The sequence below is a fragment of the Oncorhynchus kisutch genome, linkage group LG16 (assembly GCF_002021735.2).
Source record: "Oncorhynchus kisutch isolate 150728-3 linkage group LG16, Okis_V2, whole genome shotgun sequence".
NCBI classification, from domain to species: domain Eukaryota; kingdom Metazoa; phylum Chordata; class Actinopteri; order Salmoniformes; family Salmonidae; genus Oncorhynchus; species Oncorhynchus kisutch.
The window spans coordinates 47,353,932-47,373,099 of record NC_034189.2 but is presented as its reverse complement, the minus strand read 5'-3'; the positions used below and the strand labels follow the sequence as shown (position 1 = coordinate 47,373,099).

General features: G+C 45.8%; 2 protein-coding genes across 2 annotated transcripts in view; one reads left to right on the top strand and one right to left on the bottom strand.

The window, feature by feature from the left end:
• The window catches only part of LOC116353986 (NLR family CARD domain-containing protein 3-like), a 22,775-nt gene extending 13,419 nt beyond the window's left edge, over positions 1-9,356 (bottom strand). Inside the window, exons 1-2 of the mRNA XM_031792258.1 lie at positions 9,335-9,356; positions 1,770-3,513 (exon numbers count right to left, since the gene is read on the bottom strand). Of these exons, the coding sequence (XP_031648118.1) occupies positions 1,770-3,513; positions 9,335-9,356 (1,766 nt within the window). The remainder of the gene's footprint in view (positions 1-1,769; positions 3,514-9,334) is intronic.
• Positions 9,314-19,168, top strand: part of mrps9 (mitochondrial ribosomal protein S9) — a gene marked incomplete in the record, with an annotated part of 19,533 nt that continues 9,678 nt past the window's right edge. Inside the window, 5 exon segments of the mRNA XM_031792681.1 lie at positions 9,314-9,453; positions 10,063-10,245; positions 14,374-14,436; positions 14,523-14,553; positions 14,865-14,944. Coding sequence (XP_031648541.1) covers positions 9,355-9,453; positions 10,063-10,245; positions 14,374-14,436; positions 14,523-14,553; positions 14,865-14,944 — 456 coding nt within the window.

The following is a 19,168-nucleotide window of genomic DNA, read 5'->3' as shown; positions in this document are numbered from 1 at the left end:
GTTTTACAGCATGTTATTTGAGAAGTAGCATAGGACTATAACTATATATATATATATACACATATACATCAATATATACACATATATAAATACGTATATACATATATATATATATACATATATACACATATGTATATATATATACACACATACACACACACACACACACACACACACAGTTGAAGTCTGAAGTTACACCTGAGCCAAATACATTTAAACTCCGTTTTTCACAATTCCTGACATTTAATACTAGTAAAAATTCATTGGCTTAGGTCATTTAGGATCACCAATTTATTTTAAGAATGTGAAATATCAGAATAATAGTAGAGAGAATTATTTATTTCAGCTTATCACATTCCCAGTGGGTCAGAAGTTTACATACACTTAATTAGTATTTGGTAGCATTGCCTTTAAATTGTTTAACTTGGGCCAAACGTTTCGGGTAGCCTTCCACAAGCTTCCCACAATAAATTGGGTGAATTTTGGCCCATTCCTCCTGACAGAGCTGGTGCAACTGAGTCAGGTTTGTAGGCCTCCTTGCTCACACATGCTTTTTCAGTTCTGCCCACAAATGTTCTATGGGATTGAGGTCAGAGCTTTGTGAGGGCCACTCCAATACCTTGACTTTGTTGTCCTTAAAGCCATTTTGCCACAACTTTGGAAGTATGCTTGGGGTCATTGTCCATTTGGAAGACCCATTTGCGAACAAGCTATAACTTCCTGACTGATGTCTTGAGATGTTGCTTCAATATATACTCATGATTTTCCTTCCTCGTGATGCCAACTACTTTGTGAAGTGCACCAGTCCCTCCTGCAGCAAAGTACCCCCAAAACATGATACTGCCACCCCTGTGCTTCATGGTTGGGATGGTGTTCTTTGGCTATGATCTTTGTCCCCATGTGCAGTTGCAAACAGTAGGCTGGCTTTTTATGGCGGTTTTGGATTAATGTCTTTTTCCTTGATGAGTGACCATTCAGGTTATGTCGATATAGGACTCGTTTTACTGTGGATATAGATACTTTTGTACCTGTTTCCTCCAGCATCTTCACAAGGTCCTTTGCAATTGCCCTGAGATTGATTTGCACTTTTTGCACCAAAGTACATTCATCTCTAGGAGACAGAACGCGTCTACTTTCTGAGCGGTATGACAGCTGCATGGTCCCATGGTGTTTATACTTGCATACTATTGATTCTACAGATGAACGTGGTACCTTCAGGCGTTTGGAAATTGCTCCCAAGGATGAACCAGACCTGTGGAGGTCTACAATTTTTTCTGAGTTCTTGGCTGATTTCTTTTGATTTGCACATGATGTCAAGCAAAGAGGCACATAGTTTAAAGATAGGACTTCAAATACATCCACAGGTACACCTCCAATTAACTCAAATTATGTAAATTAGCCTATCAGAAGCTTCTAAACCATGGCGTCATTTCCTGGAATTTTCCAAGCTATTTAAAGGCACAGTCAACTTAGTGTATGTAAACTTCTGACCCACTGGAATTGTGATACAGTGAATTATAAGTGAAATAATCTGTCTGTAAACAATTGTTGGAAAAATGACTTGTGTTATGCACAAAGTAGATGTCCTAACCGACTTATACTATAGTTGGTTAATAAGAAAGTTGTGGAGTGGTTGAAAAACTAGTTTAATGACTCCAACCTAAGTGTATGTAAACTTCCGACTTCAACTGTATGTATATATATATATATATTCATTGAAATGTTTCTTCCTGATGATCAGTATTTAAAATGTCCTAACAGTTACTCACAGGGCTGTTCTGGAGGCTTTGACTACTGGCAGCATCCTCAGAAGACCCTCCTCTGATCTAAAGTATTTCTTCAGGTCAAACACATCCAGCTCTTCTTCTGAAGTCAGCAACACAAACACCAGAGCTGAAAACAGTGCAGGTGACAGTTTGGCTGCTGAGAGACTTCCTGAGCTCAGGTATCTTTGGATCTCCTTCACTAGAGAATGGTCATTCAGCTCACTCAGACAGTGGAACAGATTGATGCATCTCTCCGGAGAGGGATTCTTCCTGATCTTCATCTTGATGTACTCAACTATTTCCTCATTGGTCTGTGAGCTGCTTCCTGTCTGTGTCAGTAGGCCTTGTAGGAGAGTCTGATTGGACTCCAGTGAGAGGCCCAGAAGGAAACGGAGGAACAGGTCCAGGTGTCCATTCTTACTCTTTAGGGCCTTGTCCACTGCACTCTTGAGTAAGTTCATCATAGGTTGGTGTTTCCGAAGTTTCCGCAAAAATGAGGAGTTCTGTTGGACCAGTGGGTTTTTATTGCAGTTTATGAATGTGAGAAACACATAAACAGCAGCAAGACACTCCTGGATGCTCAGATGAACAAAGCTGAACACTGTCTTCTGACTGGTCCTCCCCTCCACCTTAAAGATCTCGGTGCACAATCCTGAGTACACGGATGCTTTTCTGACTCCAATGCCACACTCTGTCAGGTCTTCCTCATAGAAGATAAGATATCCCTTCTCCAGCTGATGAAAAGCCAGCTCTCCAAGTTTGAGGACTATGTTGTCACTTCCTACGGAGTTCCCTTTTGCTCTCATCCTGTCTGTCTGAAAGATCAGGAAGTGTAAGTATGTTTCAGTCAGGGTTTTGGGCAAATCTCCACTCCCTGCTTCATCCAACAGCTTCTCTAGAATAGTGGCTAAAATCCAACAAAACACTGGTATGTGGCACATGATGTGGAGGCTCCTTGATGACTTGACATGGTTGATGATTCTGCTGGCCAGGTTCTTATCACTAATTTTCTTCGTGAAGTACTTCTCCTTTTGTTGGTCATTGAACCCTTGTACCTCTGTCCACTGGTGGATGTGTTGACGAGGGATCTGATTGGCTGCAGCAGGTCGGGAGGTTATCCAGATGAGAGCAGAGGGGAGGAGCTCTCCTGTGATGAGGTTTGTGATCAGTTGGTCCAGCGAGGCTGGCTTTGTGTCGTCTGTCAGAACCTTACTGTTGAAGTTCAGAGGAAGTCGACTCTCGTCCAGACCATCAAAGATGAACAGAACTTTAGAGCCTTCCCCCAGGGTCTTCACCGGTCCCATGACACTGAAGAATTGATGAAGCAGTTCAATCAGACTGCAGTCCTTTTCCCCCATATTAGAATTCATTTTGCAAAAAGGAAGTGGAAAGATGAAATCAATGTCTTGGTTCTCCTTTCCTTCTGCCCAGTCATGAATAAACTTCTGAACGGAGACAGTCTTTCCCACGCCAGCGATGCCCAGTGTAAGCCCTGTTCTGATTGGCTTCTTTTGATCAGGTCGGGGTTTGAAAATGTTGTTGGCTTCAATAGTGGTCTCTCCTGTGGCTAGTGTTCTGGATTCCAAATATATGACCTCATGCTCATCTCTGACCCCTCCCCAGGCCCCCTCGATCACATGGAGCTCAGTGTAGATCTGGTCTAGGTAGATGAAATCACCTTCCTTTGACGTCCCCTCATATATACAGCCGTACTTCTTCTTAAGGTAGGATTTCAGTTTGTCTTGGACTGCGAGAAAAAACAAAGATCCAGTAAGTTTACTTTTTATATACTGCCATGGTAACGGTATGTGTTTGTGTGTGTGTATTGATGTCATTATGACGTTTTGTCAAACGTCTTTTTAGCAACCATAAATGATCTGGTTATTTCACCAGATAATAACCAAAATATGACATATTTGACATGATGTCTCGATGTCGGCATGATAGAAGACGTCTTTACCTGGTTGTTACCTGGTTATCTAAGACACTGCATCTCAGTGCTAGAGGCGTCACTACAGACAACCTGGTTCGAATTCAGACTGTATCACAACCGGCCGTGATTGGGAGTCCCATAGGGTGGCACAAAATTGGCCCAGCGTCGTCCTAGTTTGGCCGGTGTAGGTCGTCATTGTAAATAAGAATCTGTTCTTAACTCACTTGCCTAGTTAAATAAAGGTTTCATTTAAAGAATAATCTGGAACAGAATACACTGCATTCAGAAAGTATTCAGACCCTTTCCCTTTTTCCACATGTTGTTACCTTACAGCCTTATTTTAAAATGTATTAAATTAAACAATTTCCTCAATCTACTCATACTTGACAAAGCGAAAACAGTTTTTAGAAATGTTTGTAAAGGTGTTAAAAATAAAAAAAAACATGAAAATCTTACTTAGATAAGTATTCAGACCCTTTGCTATGTGACTGGAAATGGGCTCATGTTCATCCTGTTTCCATTGATCATCCTTGAAATGTTTCTACAACTTGATTGTAGTCCACCTGTGGTAAATTCAATTGATTGGATAGGATTTGGAAAGGCACACACCTGTCTATATAAGGTCCCACAGTTGACAGTGCATATCAGAGCAAAAACCAAGCCATGAGGTCGAAGGAATTGTCCGTAGAGATCCGAGACATGATTGTGTCGAGGCACAGATCTGGAGAAGGGTACCGAAACATTTCTGCAGCATTGAAGGTCGGGTTTGGTTTGCCAAAAAAGGCACCAAAACCATTAAAAAGACCATAAAAAACAAGAATCTCTGGTCTGATGAAACCAAGATTGAACTCTTTAATAACGCAGGAGTGGCTTCAGGACAGGTCTCTGAATATCCTTGAGTGGCCTAGCCAGAACCTGGACTTGAACCTGATCAAACATTTTTGGAGAGACTCTGTGCAGCAAAGCTCCCCATCCAACCTGACAGAGCTTGAGAGGATCTGCAGAGAAGAATGGGAGAAACTCCCCAAATACAAGTGTGCCAAGCTTTGTAGCGTCATACCCAAGAAGACTGGAGGCTGTAATCACTGCCAAAGGGGCTTGAACAAAAGTTCTGAGTAAAGGGTCTGAATGCTTGTGTAAATGTGATATCAGTTTAACATTTTTAATACATTTGCAAAAAATATCTCAAAACCTGTTTTCGCTTTGTCATAACGGGGTGTTTTATGAATATTGATGAGATTAATCTGAATACGTTCCGACTGCACTGTATCTTATCTGGTCTTCTCAAGCAGAACCAGTATCCTACCAGAATATGACATCATAATGAAGTCACCTGTCCATAGCCATGGAAATTAGGGGTGCTGAAGGTGCTGCAGCTGATACATTTGGCAAATGTATATAATTATGGCTGTACAGAAAGAAAGAAACAAAATACTAGGCTACACAAGAGAGCATAATCTAGCCACCAAGGAGCAATAGCTTATTTTTAAAAATGTGGCTATTGGTTGCATTCATTGTTATTGATCTCATTTTGTCAGTGTCAGAGTATAGGCTGGGATTTCATGTAAAACGATGTAGAATTGCATGAATTAAAGCCGCCCCCACCCGCCGGTCAGCACCTCCAACTCAAAACATTATCCTGCTGCTGCCATGTTCACAAATTCGTCTAGTTGTGATGTCGGAAATACGACTGTTTCATTCTTGTGCTTTTTTACTTAACCTGTATTTAACTTGGCAAGTCAGTTAAGAACAAATTCTTATTTACGATGACGGTCTACACCGGCCAAACCCGGACGACGCTCGCCCATTTGTCGGCCACCCTATGGGACTCCCCATCACGGCTGGTTGTGATACAAAAAGCTTGATAGGCTAGATAACATAACTAATAATAAAGTTAGCAAGCTTGCAAAACATTGACAATATGGTCAGACCACATACATTATCCATATTGATGATGTCGTAGTTGTCAAAAATAGATTTATGGTCATCTTTTGGTTGAGAAAGTCAATCACCACAACATTTTCTCTGAGTTAAAGTATTCATACCCTTTCCCTTTTTCCACATTTTGTTACCTTACAGCCTTATTCTAAAATGGATTAAATACAATTCTTTCCTCATCATTCTACACACAATACACCATAATGACTAAGTGAAAACAGGTTTTTAGAAATGTTAGCAAATTTATTACAAATCCAAAACAGAAATACCTTATTTAAGTATTCAGACACATTGCTATTAGACTCGAAATTGAACTCAGGTGCATCCTGTTTCCATTGATCATCCTTGAGTCCACCTGTGGTAAATTCAATTAATTGGACATGATTTGGAGTGGCACACACCTGTCTATATAAGGTCCCACAGTTGACAGTGTATGTCAGGGCAAAAACCAAGCCATGAGGTCGAAGGAATTGTCCGTTGAGCTCCGAGACAGGATTGTGTCGGGGAACAGATTTGGGGAATGTCTGCAGCATTGAAGGTCCCCAAGAACACAGTGGCCTCCATCATTCTTAAATGTAAGAAGTTTGGAACCAACAAGACTTTTCCTAGAGCTGGTCCCCCGGGCCAAACTGACCAATCGGGGGTGAAGGGCCTTGGTCAGGGAGGTGACCAAGAACACGATGGTCACTCTGACAGAGCTCCAGAGTTCCTCTGTGGAGATGGGAGAACCTTCCAGAAGAACAACTATCTCTGCAGCACTCCACCCATCAGGCCATGATGGTTCAGTGGTCAGACGGAAGCCACTCCTCAGTAAAAGGAACATGACAGCCCACTTGGAGTTTGCCAAAAGGCATCTAAAGACACTCAGACCATGAGGGAAAAAGATTCTCTGGTCTGTTGAAACCAAGATTAAACTCTTTGGCCAGAATGCAAAGCGTCACGTCTGGAGGAAACCTGGCACCATCCCTACAGTGAAGCATAGCGGTGGCAGAATCATGCTGTGGGGATGTTTTTAAGCAACAGGGACTGGGACAATAGTCAGGATCGAGTGAAAAATGAACAGAGAAAAGTACAGAGCGATCCTTGATGAAAACCTGCTCCAGAGCGCTCAGGACCTCAGACTGGGGCAAAGGTTGACCTTCCAACAGGACAACAACCCTAAGCGCACAGCCAAGACAAAGCAGGAGTGGCTTTGGGACAAGTCACAATGTCATTGCCTAGCCAGAACCTGGACTTGAACCTGATCAAACATTTTTGGAGAGACTCTGTGCAGCAAAGCTCCCCATCCAACCTGACAGAGCTTGAGAGGATCTGCAGAGAAGAATGGGAGAAACTCCCCAAATACAGGTGTGCCAAGCTTGTAGCGTCATACCCAAGAAGAATCGAGTCTGTAATTTCTGCCAAAGGTGCTTCAACAAAGTACTGAGTAAAGGGTCTAAATACTTATGTAAATGTAATATTGAAGTTTTTTTTTTTGTATAATTTTGCAAAAATTTCTAAAAACCTGTTTTTGCATTGTTATTATGGGGTATTGCTTGTAGATTGATGAGGTGGAAAAACAATTGAATCAATTTTAGGATAAGCCTGTAATGTAACAAAATGTGGAAAAAGTCAGAATACGGTCTGAATAATTTTCAAATGCACTGTATCACTAGCATATTACACACGACCCAACAACTTACAGTAGTGATCATTAGTCATTTATTTCTCCCCTTCGTGTGAAGCTCTGCTCTTCATTCTGCTGTCTGGTGAACTGAAGGGAGAGTCAAGGTACAAAGCGTTTCACTGATCCACCTCCTCCCTGTAGGAACCAGTTGGTCCCCAACATTGTCTCACCACTGTAAGCCTAAACATGTTGTAACAGAGAGAAGAATGTTGGTGAATATGTTTATACATCAAACAGAATTCAAGTGTACACAGCCAAATATACTCACAGTCAGTGGTGGAAAGTACTTAAGTAAAAAATACTTTAAAGTACTACTTAAGTAGTTTTTTGAGGTATTGTTGACAACTTTTACTTCACTACATTACTAAAGAAAATAATGTACTTTTTACTCCTTACATTTTCCCTGGCACCCAAAAGTACTAGTTACATTTTGAATGCTTAGCAGGACAGGAAAATTGTCAAATTCACACACTTATCAAGAGAACATCCTTGCTGTCTGGTTTGCTTAATATAAGGAATTTTAAATGATTTATACTATTACTTTTAATTTGGATACTTAAGTATATTTTAAACCAAATACTTTTAGACTTTTACTCAAGTAGGATTTTACTGGGTGAATTTCACTTTTACTTCAGTCGTTTTCTATTAAGGTATCTTTGCCTTTACTCAAGTACGGCATTTGGGTACTTTTCAACCACTGCCCACAGTTCCTAACCCATTTCCTCATGTCCATCCATAAACCCTTCCTTTCCACCAAGTACAAGTTAATTAACTACACAAACACTTCATATAGAGCTGGTTTGATAAAAAGTTGATTTAAAGAAAAACATTGTGAGAGGCAGTACCTCCTTTTAACAGTGTGTACTGATCCACGTCAGACTTAACACATAACATTAAGTCAATGTTCTCTTACTCAGTCCAGGCGATACTACTCTCCCTTATACTATATAACCCTTACTCCATTCACTCACTCTGCTCTGTCGTGTGGATTCATTTCTGAAATATTTACTTTATGTAATCTCCGTTTTGAAGATGATATTCTACTTTGTCGTCTCATAATAGAACAACTCGTTTTTTTACTCTTAACTTTTCCGGAGGACCTTACACAACACCAGGAAGGACCTTACACAACACCAGGAAGGACCTTACACAACACCAGGAAGGACCTTACACAACACCAGGAAGGACCTTACACAACACCAGGAAGGACCTTACATAACACCAGGAAGTCACAGTGGAGAGAAGAGTTTCTTATTAATAGTATTTTAACATTTGGAAACTAGCAATGGTGGAAACTCCCTCCAGCCAATGCCTACAACAATCCTATATGGTTTTAAATCCATGAAGGGGGAGTCCAAGCATCCAACACTTATTTGACATCTGAAGCATAGTGAATACTTGTATTATAGTATACTTCTGTACAGTTGTATAGTTTATAGTTGTATGGTTGTTGTTTGCGTAGTTTTATAGTGGTTACGTTTTATAGTTGTATTGCTGTTTGTTATTTAAACCCCCCCCCCCCCCCCCCCCCATGTCAACAAATCGTTCTGCATGTGGTCCGACAGCTTCCAGCTTGAATTAGTTGTCGTGGCTCATCTGAACATGTGTAGTAGGGTTGGGTGATTTGTACCAGTTCAATTGTTACCTACTAATTAGGGTTCCACACGAAACGTTGACCAAAATTACGAATGCTGCCCTCATATCCCATAGTATATATCCCTTAGTATAATGCTGCCCTCATATCCCATAGTGCCCTCATATCCCATAATAATAAAAACACATATTTGTTATAATACCTATCTTTTCAACTAATTGTTGGATGCAACAAAGGGACTGAATAACCTATACATTTATTCTAGTTATTCTATGGATTTATCAAATACGGTTATTGTTTTGTAGAAACAAATACTTTGTATCCGAATTTTGCCAGATATACAGTGAGAAATGAAATGTAGTAACATTGTAACAGTTACATTGTAACACAAATGCAAATGCCAATGCTTTTGCGATGGACGTACTTCCTGTTTTCACCAGAGCGTCGTACAGCAAACATGGCGGCCTCCGGTGGAAGAACCGTGGGATCTTTTCTCTGGAAATGCGGAAATTGCTACTTCAATTTTAACACAGTCTCGTCATATTTAACTCGCCAGGTAAAGCCAGGAGTTTAATTTGGCATGTTTTCATGGAAATGTCAACGGGGCTGCACTGTAGAGAAGGGCTGAGTTGTCCTTGAAATAGCTTAGCGCTAGTAGCAATGCGCTGCCTTGTCAACTAGCTCACATGTAAACTGTCATTGAAGTAAGACAGACAGAGAGCTAAATAGCTAGTTGACTCTCTAGATATTGTTCTTCTTGTCTCAACATGCATGCCATAATGGACATAGCTAGCTACATGAACATATTGGACATACAAGTCGCAATATTTTGGTTTAATAGAACCTTAGTTAGCTAAGCCTCACAGTGCTTGTTTGCATAGCTAGCTAACGTTATACTACGTTAATCCAATGTTAGTCCCATTTACTAGTGGATACCTTGCTGTCAAATGCCCATCAGTTGATATATTTGTCAATGCCAAATCTCACCATTTCAGACTAACTTAATGCACCTAAAAGACCAGAGCCACCTACAGAGACTGTCTATTAGCCCAGATAACTGACATTCATCCATCCTTGTGAAACCAAAGCCCTGGGTTATTAAAGCACCAGTTCTATACTACAGTATGTATCCTAACATAAGAACCTCCTCTCTCCCACACCTCAGGTGCTGTCCAGACAGCTATGTGTGAGTGCTGTGCTCCACAGGAAGAACCTGGCTGCAGCGGGCCCAGAGAAGTTCTCAGAGGAGTTCATCAAGAAGCAGGTGGAGGAGTTCAACATCGGGAAGAGACATCTAGCCAACATGATGGGAGAGGACCCTGAGACCTTCACTCAGGGGGACATTAATGTAAGAAAGACTGCAGTTATGTCTAACGAGGGGTGTACAACTCCTGTCTTTCGCTAGAGGGATGCAGTGGAAACCCTAGATGGATGTAGTGTAATGCAGTTTTTCTGTCCTTACCCTACAATCAGAGACGGATTCATACCTCAATAAGTCTATGGTGTCCCCCCTCAACTCAATTGAGACTTGCATTTGGCTAGGCAATGTTTAGAAAGGTGGCACCTTATTTGGAGTAGATACATTATGCTTTCTTTCTCAGAGGAGATGTCACATGTCTTTAAGGTGGTTTTCCAGCCATATTAGTTTAATTCCCCAACAGTAGTTGAGAATCGTCTCTGGTCTGTCTCGTGTCTGTCTCCGCATGCCATCAGCAGCATCTGGTGGAGCCGATCACACAGACACACTCTAACAGTCACCAGCAGGGGCCAGCACTGTGTAATGTGCTGTGTCCACTGTATTAGCAACGCCTGATACACACACACATCCCATGTTTTATTCATTACGAAGGAAGAATGCATTAGCTTCGTTTGCCCCACTCATTTAGTTTGATTTCCCATGATTCTTCACTTCCCGGTGGTGTCTAACCATCGTTCTATATAATGAACAGAACTGTTAGCACTTACCAGTGGGCTGTGTAAAGCAGTTTGTGGTCATACACATGTCCTTAAAACACCGAGGTGATGGGGTAAGGAAGTTTAATTGAAAATAACAGAAAGGCCCGCGCACTGAATTTGCCCCCAATTACCACCTTTAATGACAACGTTTCGATCCAACACGGATCTTCATCAGGTCAAGCAGACCTCGTTATCCCATCTCCTAATATATCCACATTTTACCTCACATAGCCATTACACATACGACGCATAGTGGGTATAGATGCTATACAAAACATGGCCACACAAAAAGCTACACTTTATGCATATTCAATAAACAGAGAGGTACATGTTGGCATCAATAATTCAATTCATATGTGCAATCAGGCCGGGTTAGAACCAAAACAGCAGTAAGGGAATATTACGTTCAAAAGTGTAAAACACCCACCTACATTACCATTATGTGCGGGACGCACGGTGGTCGTGCAAATCATTACAGAGTGACCTACAAAACAACTTGTGTACCTCTATTATTTTGGTATCCATAAGATGTGCACATATAGTCATTATGAAAATAAACAATGACCTGGATCTGATCACACAGACAGACTCAGCAGGGGCCAGCACTGTGTAATGTGGTGTGTCCACTGTATTAGCAACGCCTGATACACACACATCACATGTTTTATTCATTACGAAGGAAGAATGCATTAGCTTCGTTTGCCCCACTCATTTAGGTTGATTTCCCATGATTCTTCACTTCCTGGCAGTCTCTAACCTTCATCCTATCTAATGTATAGAGCTGTTAGCAGTGGGCTTTGTAACAGGAAGTGACATGGAGCGTCCCATCGTCAGATGAGTGGAGGAGAGGGAGAGATGTGGGGAATGGGGAGACTGCAGAGGGAAATGAGGGAGACTGGAGAGGGAGACTGGAGAGGGAACTGGGGGAGACTGGGGTTGGAATTAGGGGAAAATGAGGGTAATGGCGAGACTGGAGAGGGAAATGGGGGAGACTGGAGAGGGAAATGAGGGAGACTGGAGAGGGAAATGGGGGAGACTGGGGTTGGAATTAGGGGAAAAGGAGGGTAATGGGGAGACTGGAGAGGGAAATGGGGGAGACTGGAGAGGGAAATGGGGGAGACTGGAGAGGGAAATGAGGGAGACTGGAGAGGGAAATGAGGGAGACTGGAGAGGGAAATGGGGGAGACGGGTTGGAATTAGGGGAAAAGGAGGGTAATGGGGAGACTGGAGAGGGAAATGGGGGAGACTGGAGAGGGAAATGGGGGAGACTGGAGAGGGAAATGAGGGAGACTGGAGAGGGAAATGAGGGAGACTGGAGAGGGAAATGGGGGAGACTGGGGTTGGAATTAGGGGAAAAGGAGGGTAATGGGGAGACTGGAGAGGGAAATGGGGGAGACTGGGGTTGGAATTAGGGAAAGGAGGGTAATGGGAGACTGGGGAGGGAAATGGGGGAGACTGGGGTTGGAAATGAGGGAGACTGGAGAGGGAAATGGGGGAGACTGGGGAGGGTAATGGGAGACTGGAGACGGAATTGAGAGGGAAATGGGGGAGACTGGAGAAGGAATGGGGGACCACTGGAGGGGGAATTAGGGGAGACTTGCGCCTATGTGTTGTTGTTGACTCTGGTTCAGTTGTGACATTCCTATTAGTGCAAACAATGCAAGTGTTAGCAGCAGAGATAATAAAAGGGAAACTTAGTTTCTAAATTAGGCTCTGTGCAGAAACTATTGTGTAGCAGTACGCTCTCTACGTTTTTTATTGGACATCGATGAAGTTCAGACCGAGTGGAGGAATCTAAAGTGCTGTGAACAACACAGTGAAATCTGTGGCAGGGAGAAGGTCTCTCCCTTTCCCCTCTCTCTGTCTCTCCCTAGGGGACTCTGCCATATTGCAGCCTAGGGTATGAAATGAACAGGTGCTGCCTTCATCTGGCACAGTGTTCCACTCTCCTCCTCCCCTGTCTTCTTCTTTTTACCTCCCCCTCACCTGCCTCTCTCTCTTCCACCTCTCACTCTCCTTCCCTCCCTCTCTCTTTGATTCCCCTCGTCTTGACAGCCCAAAAGGCTGCAGCATGCTCTCTCCTTCTAGCACCTGTTCCCTCTCTTAATTGAGCAGACAGAGTGAAGGAGGAAAATAAGATAAAGATGAGGAGGGATGAGCAGACTGGCTGGAGACGAGTGGCAGGGTGGACACTACCTGTTTGTCCCCCTCCACACACACACACACACCCTGTCAAGAGTAGTGCCATCTGTAGCAGCACTAATGACCTGGCTCCACTCTGCTGCCGTCACAAGGAGACTGGCTGTGAGTGTGTGAACTTAGGGTGAACTGGTGACTCTAGTCTGTCCTCTGGTTCCTGTCACCTAGCTGTTTGTTTGTTCTCTCTCCCCTCTAACTTTCACTGCTGTTCTCTAGGAACTTCCCTCTAGCCTTTATCTGAACTCTTACAAGACTTGAGTGTCTCCTCTCTAACCTATTAGCTAGCCTGGCTGCTACTATACTTTATCCTTGTTCAGAGCTGTCTGTCAAACTAAAGGTTCAAATCAATTTTTATTGGTCACACACACATGGTTAGCAGATGTTAATGTGAGTGTAGCGAAATGCTTGTGCTTCTAGATCCGACCATGCAGTAATATCTAACAAGTAATCGAACAATTTCACAACAACTACCTTATACAAACAAGTGTAAATTAATGAGTAAGAATATGTACATAAAAATATATGGATGAGCGATGGCCGAACGGCATAGGCAAGATGCAGTAGATGGTATAGAGTACAGTATATACATATGAGATGAGTAATGTAGGGTATGTAAACATTATGTAAAGTGGCATTGTTTAAAGTGGCTAGTGATACATTTATTACATCCAATTTTTCATTATTAAAGTGACTAGAGATGAGTCAATATGTTGGCAGCAGCCACTCAATGTTAGTGATGGCTGTTTAACAGTCTGATGGCCTTGAGATAGAAGCTGTTTTTCAGTCTCTCGGTCCCAGCTTTGATGCACCTGTACTGACCTCGCCTTCTGGATGATAGCGGGGTGAACAGGCAGTGGCTCGGGTGGTTGTTGTCCCTGATGATCTTTTTGGTTTCTCCCTGTTTAGAGCTGGCTGTTTAAACTAAAGGTTTCTCCCTGTTTAGAGCTGGCTGTTTAAACTAAAGGTTTCTCCTTGTTTAGAGCTGGCTGTTTAAACTAAAGGTTTCTCCCTGTTTAGAGCTGGCTGTTTAAACTAAAGGTTTCTCCCTGTTTAGAGCTGGCTGTTTAAACTAAAGGATTCTCCTTGTTTAGAGCTGGCTGTTTAAACTAAAGGTTTCTCATTGTTTAGAGCTGGCTGTTTAAACTAAAGGATTCTCACTGTTTAGAGCTGGCTGTTTAAACTAAAGGATTCTCCCTGTTTAGAGCTGGCTGTTTAAACTAAAGGATTCTCCCTGTTTAGAGCTGGCTGTTTAAACTAAAGGTTTCTCCCTCCATCTTTATGATATGTTAATGATATTTGACTTCTTCTATTTCTGTTCCAGAGAAGCATTGCATACCTGTTCCCCTCTGGCCTGTTTGACAAAAAAGCCAAACCACTGATGAAGGTAAGACTAGACGTGTCATGTAGAAGTGTATTAACTCAGAAACTTCATATTCATTAGTGATTCAAAATCTTCATATTTTCTTCCAGCATCCGGATGAGGTGTTTCCAAAACAGAGAGGTGGGTCCTTTTTAAATAGATTTACAACTGAGACGGATTGTTCTACTCCTATGGTCATTTTCACTCTGTGTGAGAGCTGCACTTTCACAACATCACCAGCAGGGGGACCTCTCTGAGTTTTTGCTCAATTTCTAACAGTGACAAAGTAAAGCGGTTTACACCAATGGCCTAACTCTCTCTCTCTTTCTCCCTCTGTCTCTCTCTCTCACGCGCTCTCTCTCTCTCTCTCTCTCTCTCTCTCTCTCTCTCTCCCTCTCTCTCACACTCCACTCACTCGCGCACACACACACACACACATACATATCCTCTAGCTGTCCAATGGGGTGCAGATGGACGGCCATTCCACTTTCTGTTCTACACAGGAAAGCAGTCCTACTACTCTCTAATGCACGTGAGTACTGGGTGTGTGTGAGAGAGACCGGGAGGAGAAAGACTGAGGGTGGATGTTTTTCTGGAGGCAGAAAGCCCTGGTCTGCCCCCAGGGCCCTATTTATGGGAGAGAGAGGCTTCTGATCCCCAGGGAAAGGTGCTCCTGTCACATCCCATTTCACACACACAGCCAGAGCTATAGCTGAATACAGCAGGAGGGGAGGGAGGGAGAGCGATGTGGATGGAGGTGGGATGGTGAGAGTAGGAGCAGTGTGAGAGGAAGGGGGGTGGGGGTGTTTGGGAGAGGTGGGTTGTGGAAGGTAGGGAGGGGTGCAGACAGGCAGGGGGTGTGACTGTGTCTGTGACGGGCCCCTCTGTCCCCGTCCTAAATCGTGTTTCAGGCCTGGCTTGGTGACTTCCATGGTTGATAGTCAGGCTTTGTGCCTGGATGAGAGCTGCTCTGCCCTGAGGATTTCACCAGAGAGGTAGAGGGTCCCTGGAGTCCGGTGCTGTAGATTAGCTACCCACCTCTACCCACTCAGCTTACCCTCCATCCCTCCATCTTCTGTATTTTTCCATCACACCCGCTCATTCTCCCTCTTTACCTCCCTCTTGTTTATATGGTTGATTTGACCTAGGACAGAGGTGTGTTTCTCCGGCAGATAAGAAGTGTGTGTAACCTGGCAATATTTAGGAATGTCAGACCAGTGTCTGAGAGGGAGGGAGGGCTGTCTGTCTCTCTGAGGGAAAACTACTTTCTACTACTACTTTCTCTCAATTCAATTTAAGGGCTTTATTGGCATGGGAAACATATGTTAACTAGATAATAAACAAAAGTGAAATAACCAATAAAAAATTACAGTAAACATTACACTCTCTATTGCTCTCTCTCTTCTCTTCTCCGTGACGGGGAACTCACCCCCCTCCACTCTTTTGGCTTTTCTCTCTCCCCCCTCCCCCTCTCTGCCCGGACCCCTGTAGTGCAACCCGACAATGTACAACAAACACCCCAGTGTGCCTTGCAGGGGAGAACTGGGACGGGTCACTACACCCTCTGTTTCTTTCTATGCGTCTCTCTCACTACACAACGTATTGTTTGATACCTCTGGAAGAATCACAATCCCAACATTTGAGTGTTAATTAACTCTGCAAACACACCTATACTTACATGTGCACAGTACTGTATTTACAGCCACAACACCTCCCCCCACCCCATAATACATCACACACACACACAGCTCTGCCAAGTCATTGGGGTGTACAGCTGGCTGTGTGTATGAGGAAGAGGCTTCCAGGTTGAGTGCTCTGTGGTTCTGTTGGGTTTATCCCCCTCAGTGCCCTCTTTATCTTATCTACCCCCTAACCTCTACTGAGGGGAACCAGGGATACCTGACTACCGCCTACCCTACCCTCTGCTGAGGGGAACCAGGGGTACCTGACTACCCCCTACCCTACCCACTGCTGAGGGGAACCAGGGGTACCTGACTACCCTCTACCCTACCCACTGCTGAGGGGAACCAGGGGTACCTGACTACCCCCTACCCTACCCACTGCTGAGGGGAACCAGGGGTACCTGACTACATCCTACCCTCTGCTGAGGGGTACCTGACTACCCCCTACCCACTGCTGAGGAGAACCAGGGGTACCTGACTACCCCCCCACCCTACCGTCTGCTGAGGGGAACCAGGGGTACCTGACTACATCCTACCCTCTGCTGAGGGGAACCAGGGGAACCTGAATACCCCCTACCCACTGCTGAGGGGAACCAGGGATACCTGACTACCCGTACCCACTGCTGAGGGGAACCAGGGGTTCCTGACTACCCCCTACCCACTCCCAAGGGGAACCAGGGGTTCCTGACTAACCCTACCCACTGATGAGGGGAACCAGGGGAACCTGAATACCCCCTACCCACTGCTGAGGGGAACCAGGGATACCTGACTACCCGTACCCACTGCTGAGGGGAACCAGGGGTTCCTGACTACCCCCTACCCACTGCTGAGGGGAACCAGGGATACCTGACTACCCGTACCCACTGCTGAGGGGAACCAGGGGTTCCTGACTACCCCCTACCCACTCCCAAGGGGAACCAGGGGTTCCTGACTAACCCTACCCACTGATGAGGGGAACCAGGGGTACCTGACTACCCCCTACCCTACCCTCTGCTGAGGGGAACCAGGGGTACTTGACTACCCCCTACCCTACCCTCTGCTGAGGGGAACCAGGGGTACCTGACTACCCCTACCCTCTGCTGAGGGGAACCAGGGGTACCTGACTACCCCCTACCCTACCCTCTGCTGAGGGGAACCAGGGGTACCTGACTACCCCTAACCCACTGCTAAGGGGAACCAGGGGTACCTCACTACCCTTTACCCACTGCTGAAGGGAACCAGGGGTACCTGACTACCCCCTACCCACTGCTGAGGGGAACCAGGGATACCTGACTACCCCGTACCCACTGCTGAGGGGAACCAGGGGTACCTGACTACCCCCTACCCTACCCACTGCTGAGGGGAACCAGGGGTACCTGACTACCCCCTACCCTACCCACTGCTGAGGGGAACCAGGGGTACCTGACTACCCCTACCCACTTCTGAGGGGAACCAGGGGTACCTCACTACCCCCTATCCTACCCACTGCTGAGGGGAACCAGGGGTACCTCACTACCCCCTATCCTACCCACTGCTGAGGGGAACCAGGGGTACCTGACTACCCCTACCCACTTCTGAGGGGAACCAGGGGTACCTCACTACCCCCTATCCTACCCACTGCTGAGGGGAACCAGGGGTACCTGACTACCCCCTACCCTACCCACTGCTGAGGGGAACCAGGGGTACCTGACTACCCCCAACCCACTGCTGAGGGGAACCAGGGATACCTGACTACCCCGTACCCACTGCTGAGGGGAACCAGGGGTACCTGACTACCCCCTACCCTACCCACTGCTGAGGGGAACCAGGGGTACCTGACTACACCCTACCCACTGCTGAGGGGAACCAGGGGTACCTGACTACCCCTACCCACTTCTGAGGGGAACCAGGGGTACCTCACTACCCCCTATCCTACCCACTGCTGAGGGGAACCAGGGTACCTGACTACCCCTACCCACTTCTGAGGGGAACCAGGGGTACCTCACTACCCCCTATCCTACCCACTGCTGAGGGGAACCAGGGGTACCTGACTACCCCCTACCCTACCCACTGCTGAGGGGAACCAGGGGTACCGGACTACCCCCCACCCACTGCTGAGGGGAACCAGGGGTACCTGACTACCCCCCACCCTACCGTCTGCTGAGGGGAACCAGGGGTACCTGACTACCCCCTACCCTACCCACTAATGAGGGGAACCAGGGGTACCTGACTACCACCTACCCACTGCTGAGGGGAACCAGGGGTACCTGACTACCCCCCACCCTACCGTCTGCTGAGGGGAACCAGGGGTACCTGACTAACCCATACCCTACCCACTACCGAGGGGAACCAGGGGTACCTGACTACCACCTACCCACTGCTGAGGGGAACCAGGGGTACCTGACTACACTACCCTACCCAGTGCTGAGGGGAACCAGGGGTACCTGACTACTCCTTACCCACTGCTGATCGGAACCAGGGGTGCCTGACTACATCCTACCCTCTGCTGAGGGGTACCTGACTACCCCCTACCCACTGCTGAGGGGAACCAGGGGTACCTGACTACCCCCTACCCTCTGCTGAGGGGAACCAGGGGTACCTGACTACCCCCTACCCACTCCCAAGGGGAACCAGGGGTTCCTGACTAACCCTACCCACTGATGAGGTGAACCAGGGGTACCTGACTACCCCCTACCCTAGCCTCTGCTGGGGGGAACCAGGGGTACTTGACTACCCCCTACCCTACCCTCTGCTGAGGGGAACCAGGGGTACCTGACTACCCCCTACCCACTGCTGAGGGGAACCAGGGATACCTGACTACCTGTACCCACTGCTGAGGGGAACCAGGGGTTCCTGACTACCCCTACCCACTTCTGAGGGGAACCAGGGGTACCTGACTACCCCCTACCCTACCCACTGCTGAGGGGAACCAGGGGTACCTCATTTCCCCCTACCCTACCCACTTCTGAGTGGAACCAGGGCTCCCTCACTACCCCCTACCCTACCCACTGCTGAGGGGAACCAGGGGTTTCTGACTACCCCCTACCCTACCCACTGCTGAGGGGAACCAGGGGTTTCTGACTACCCCATACCCTACCCACTGCTGAGGGGAATCA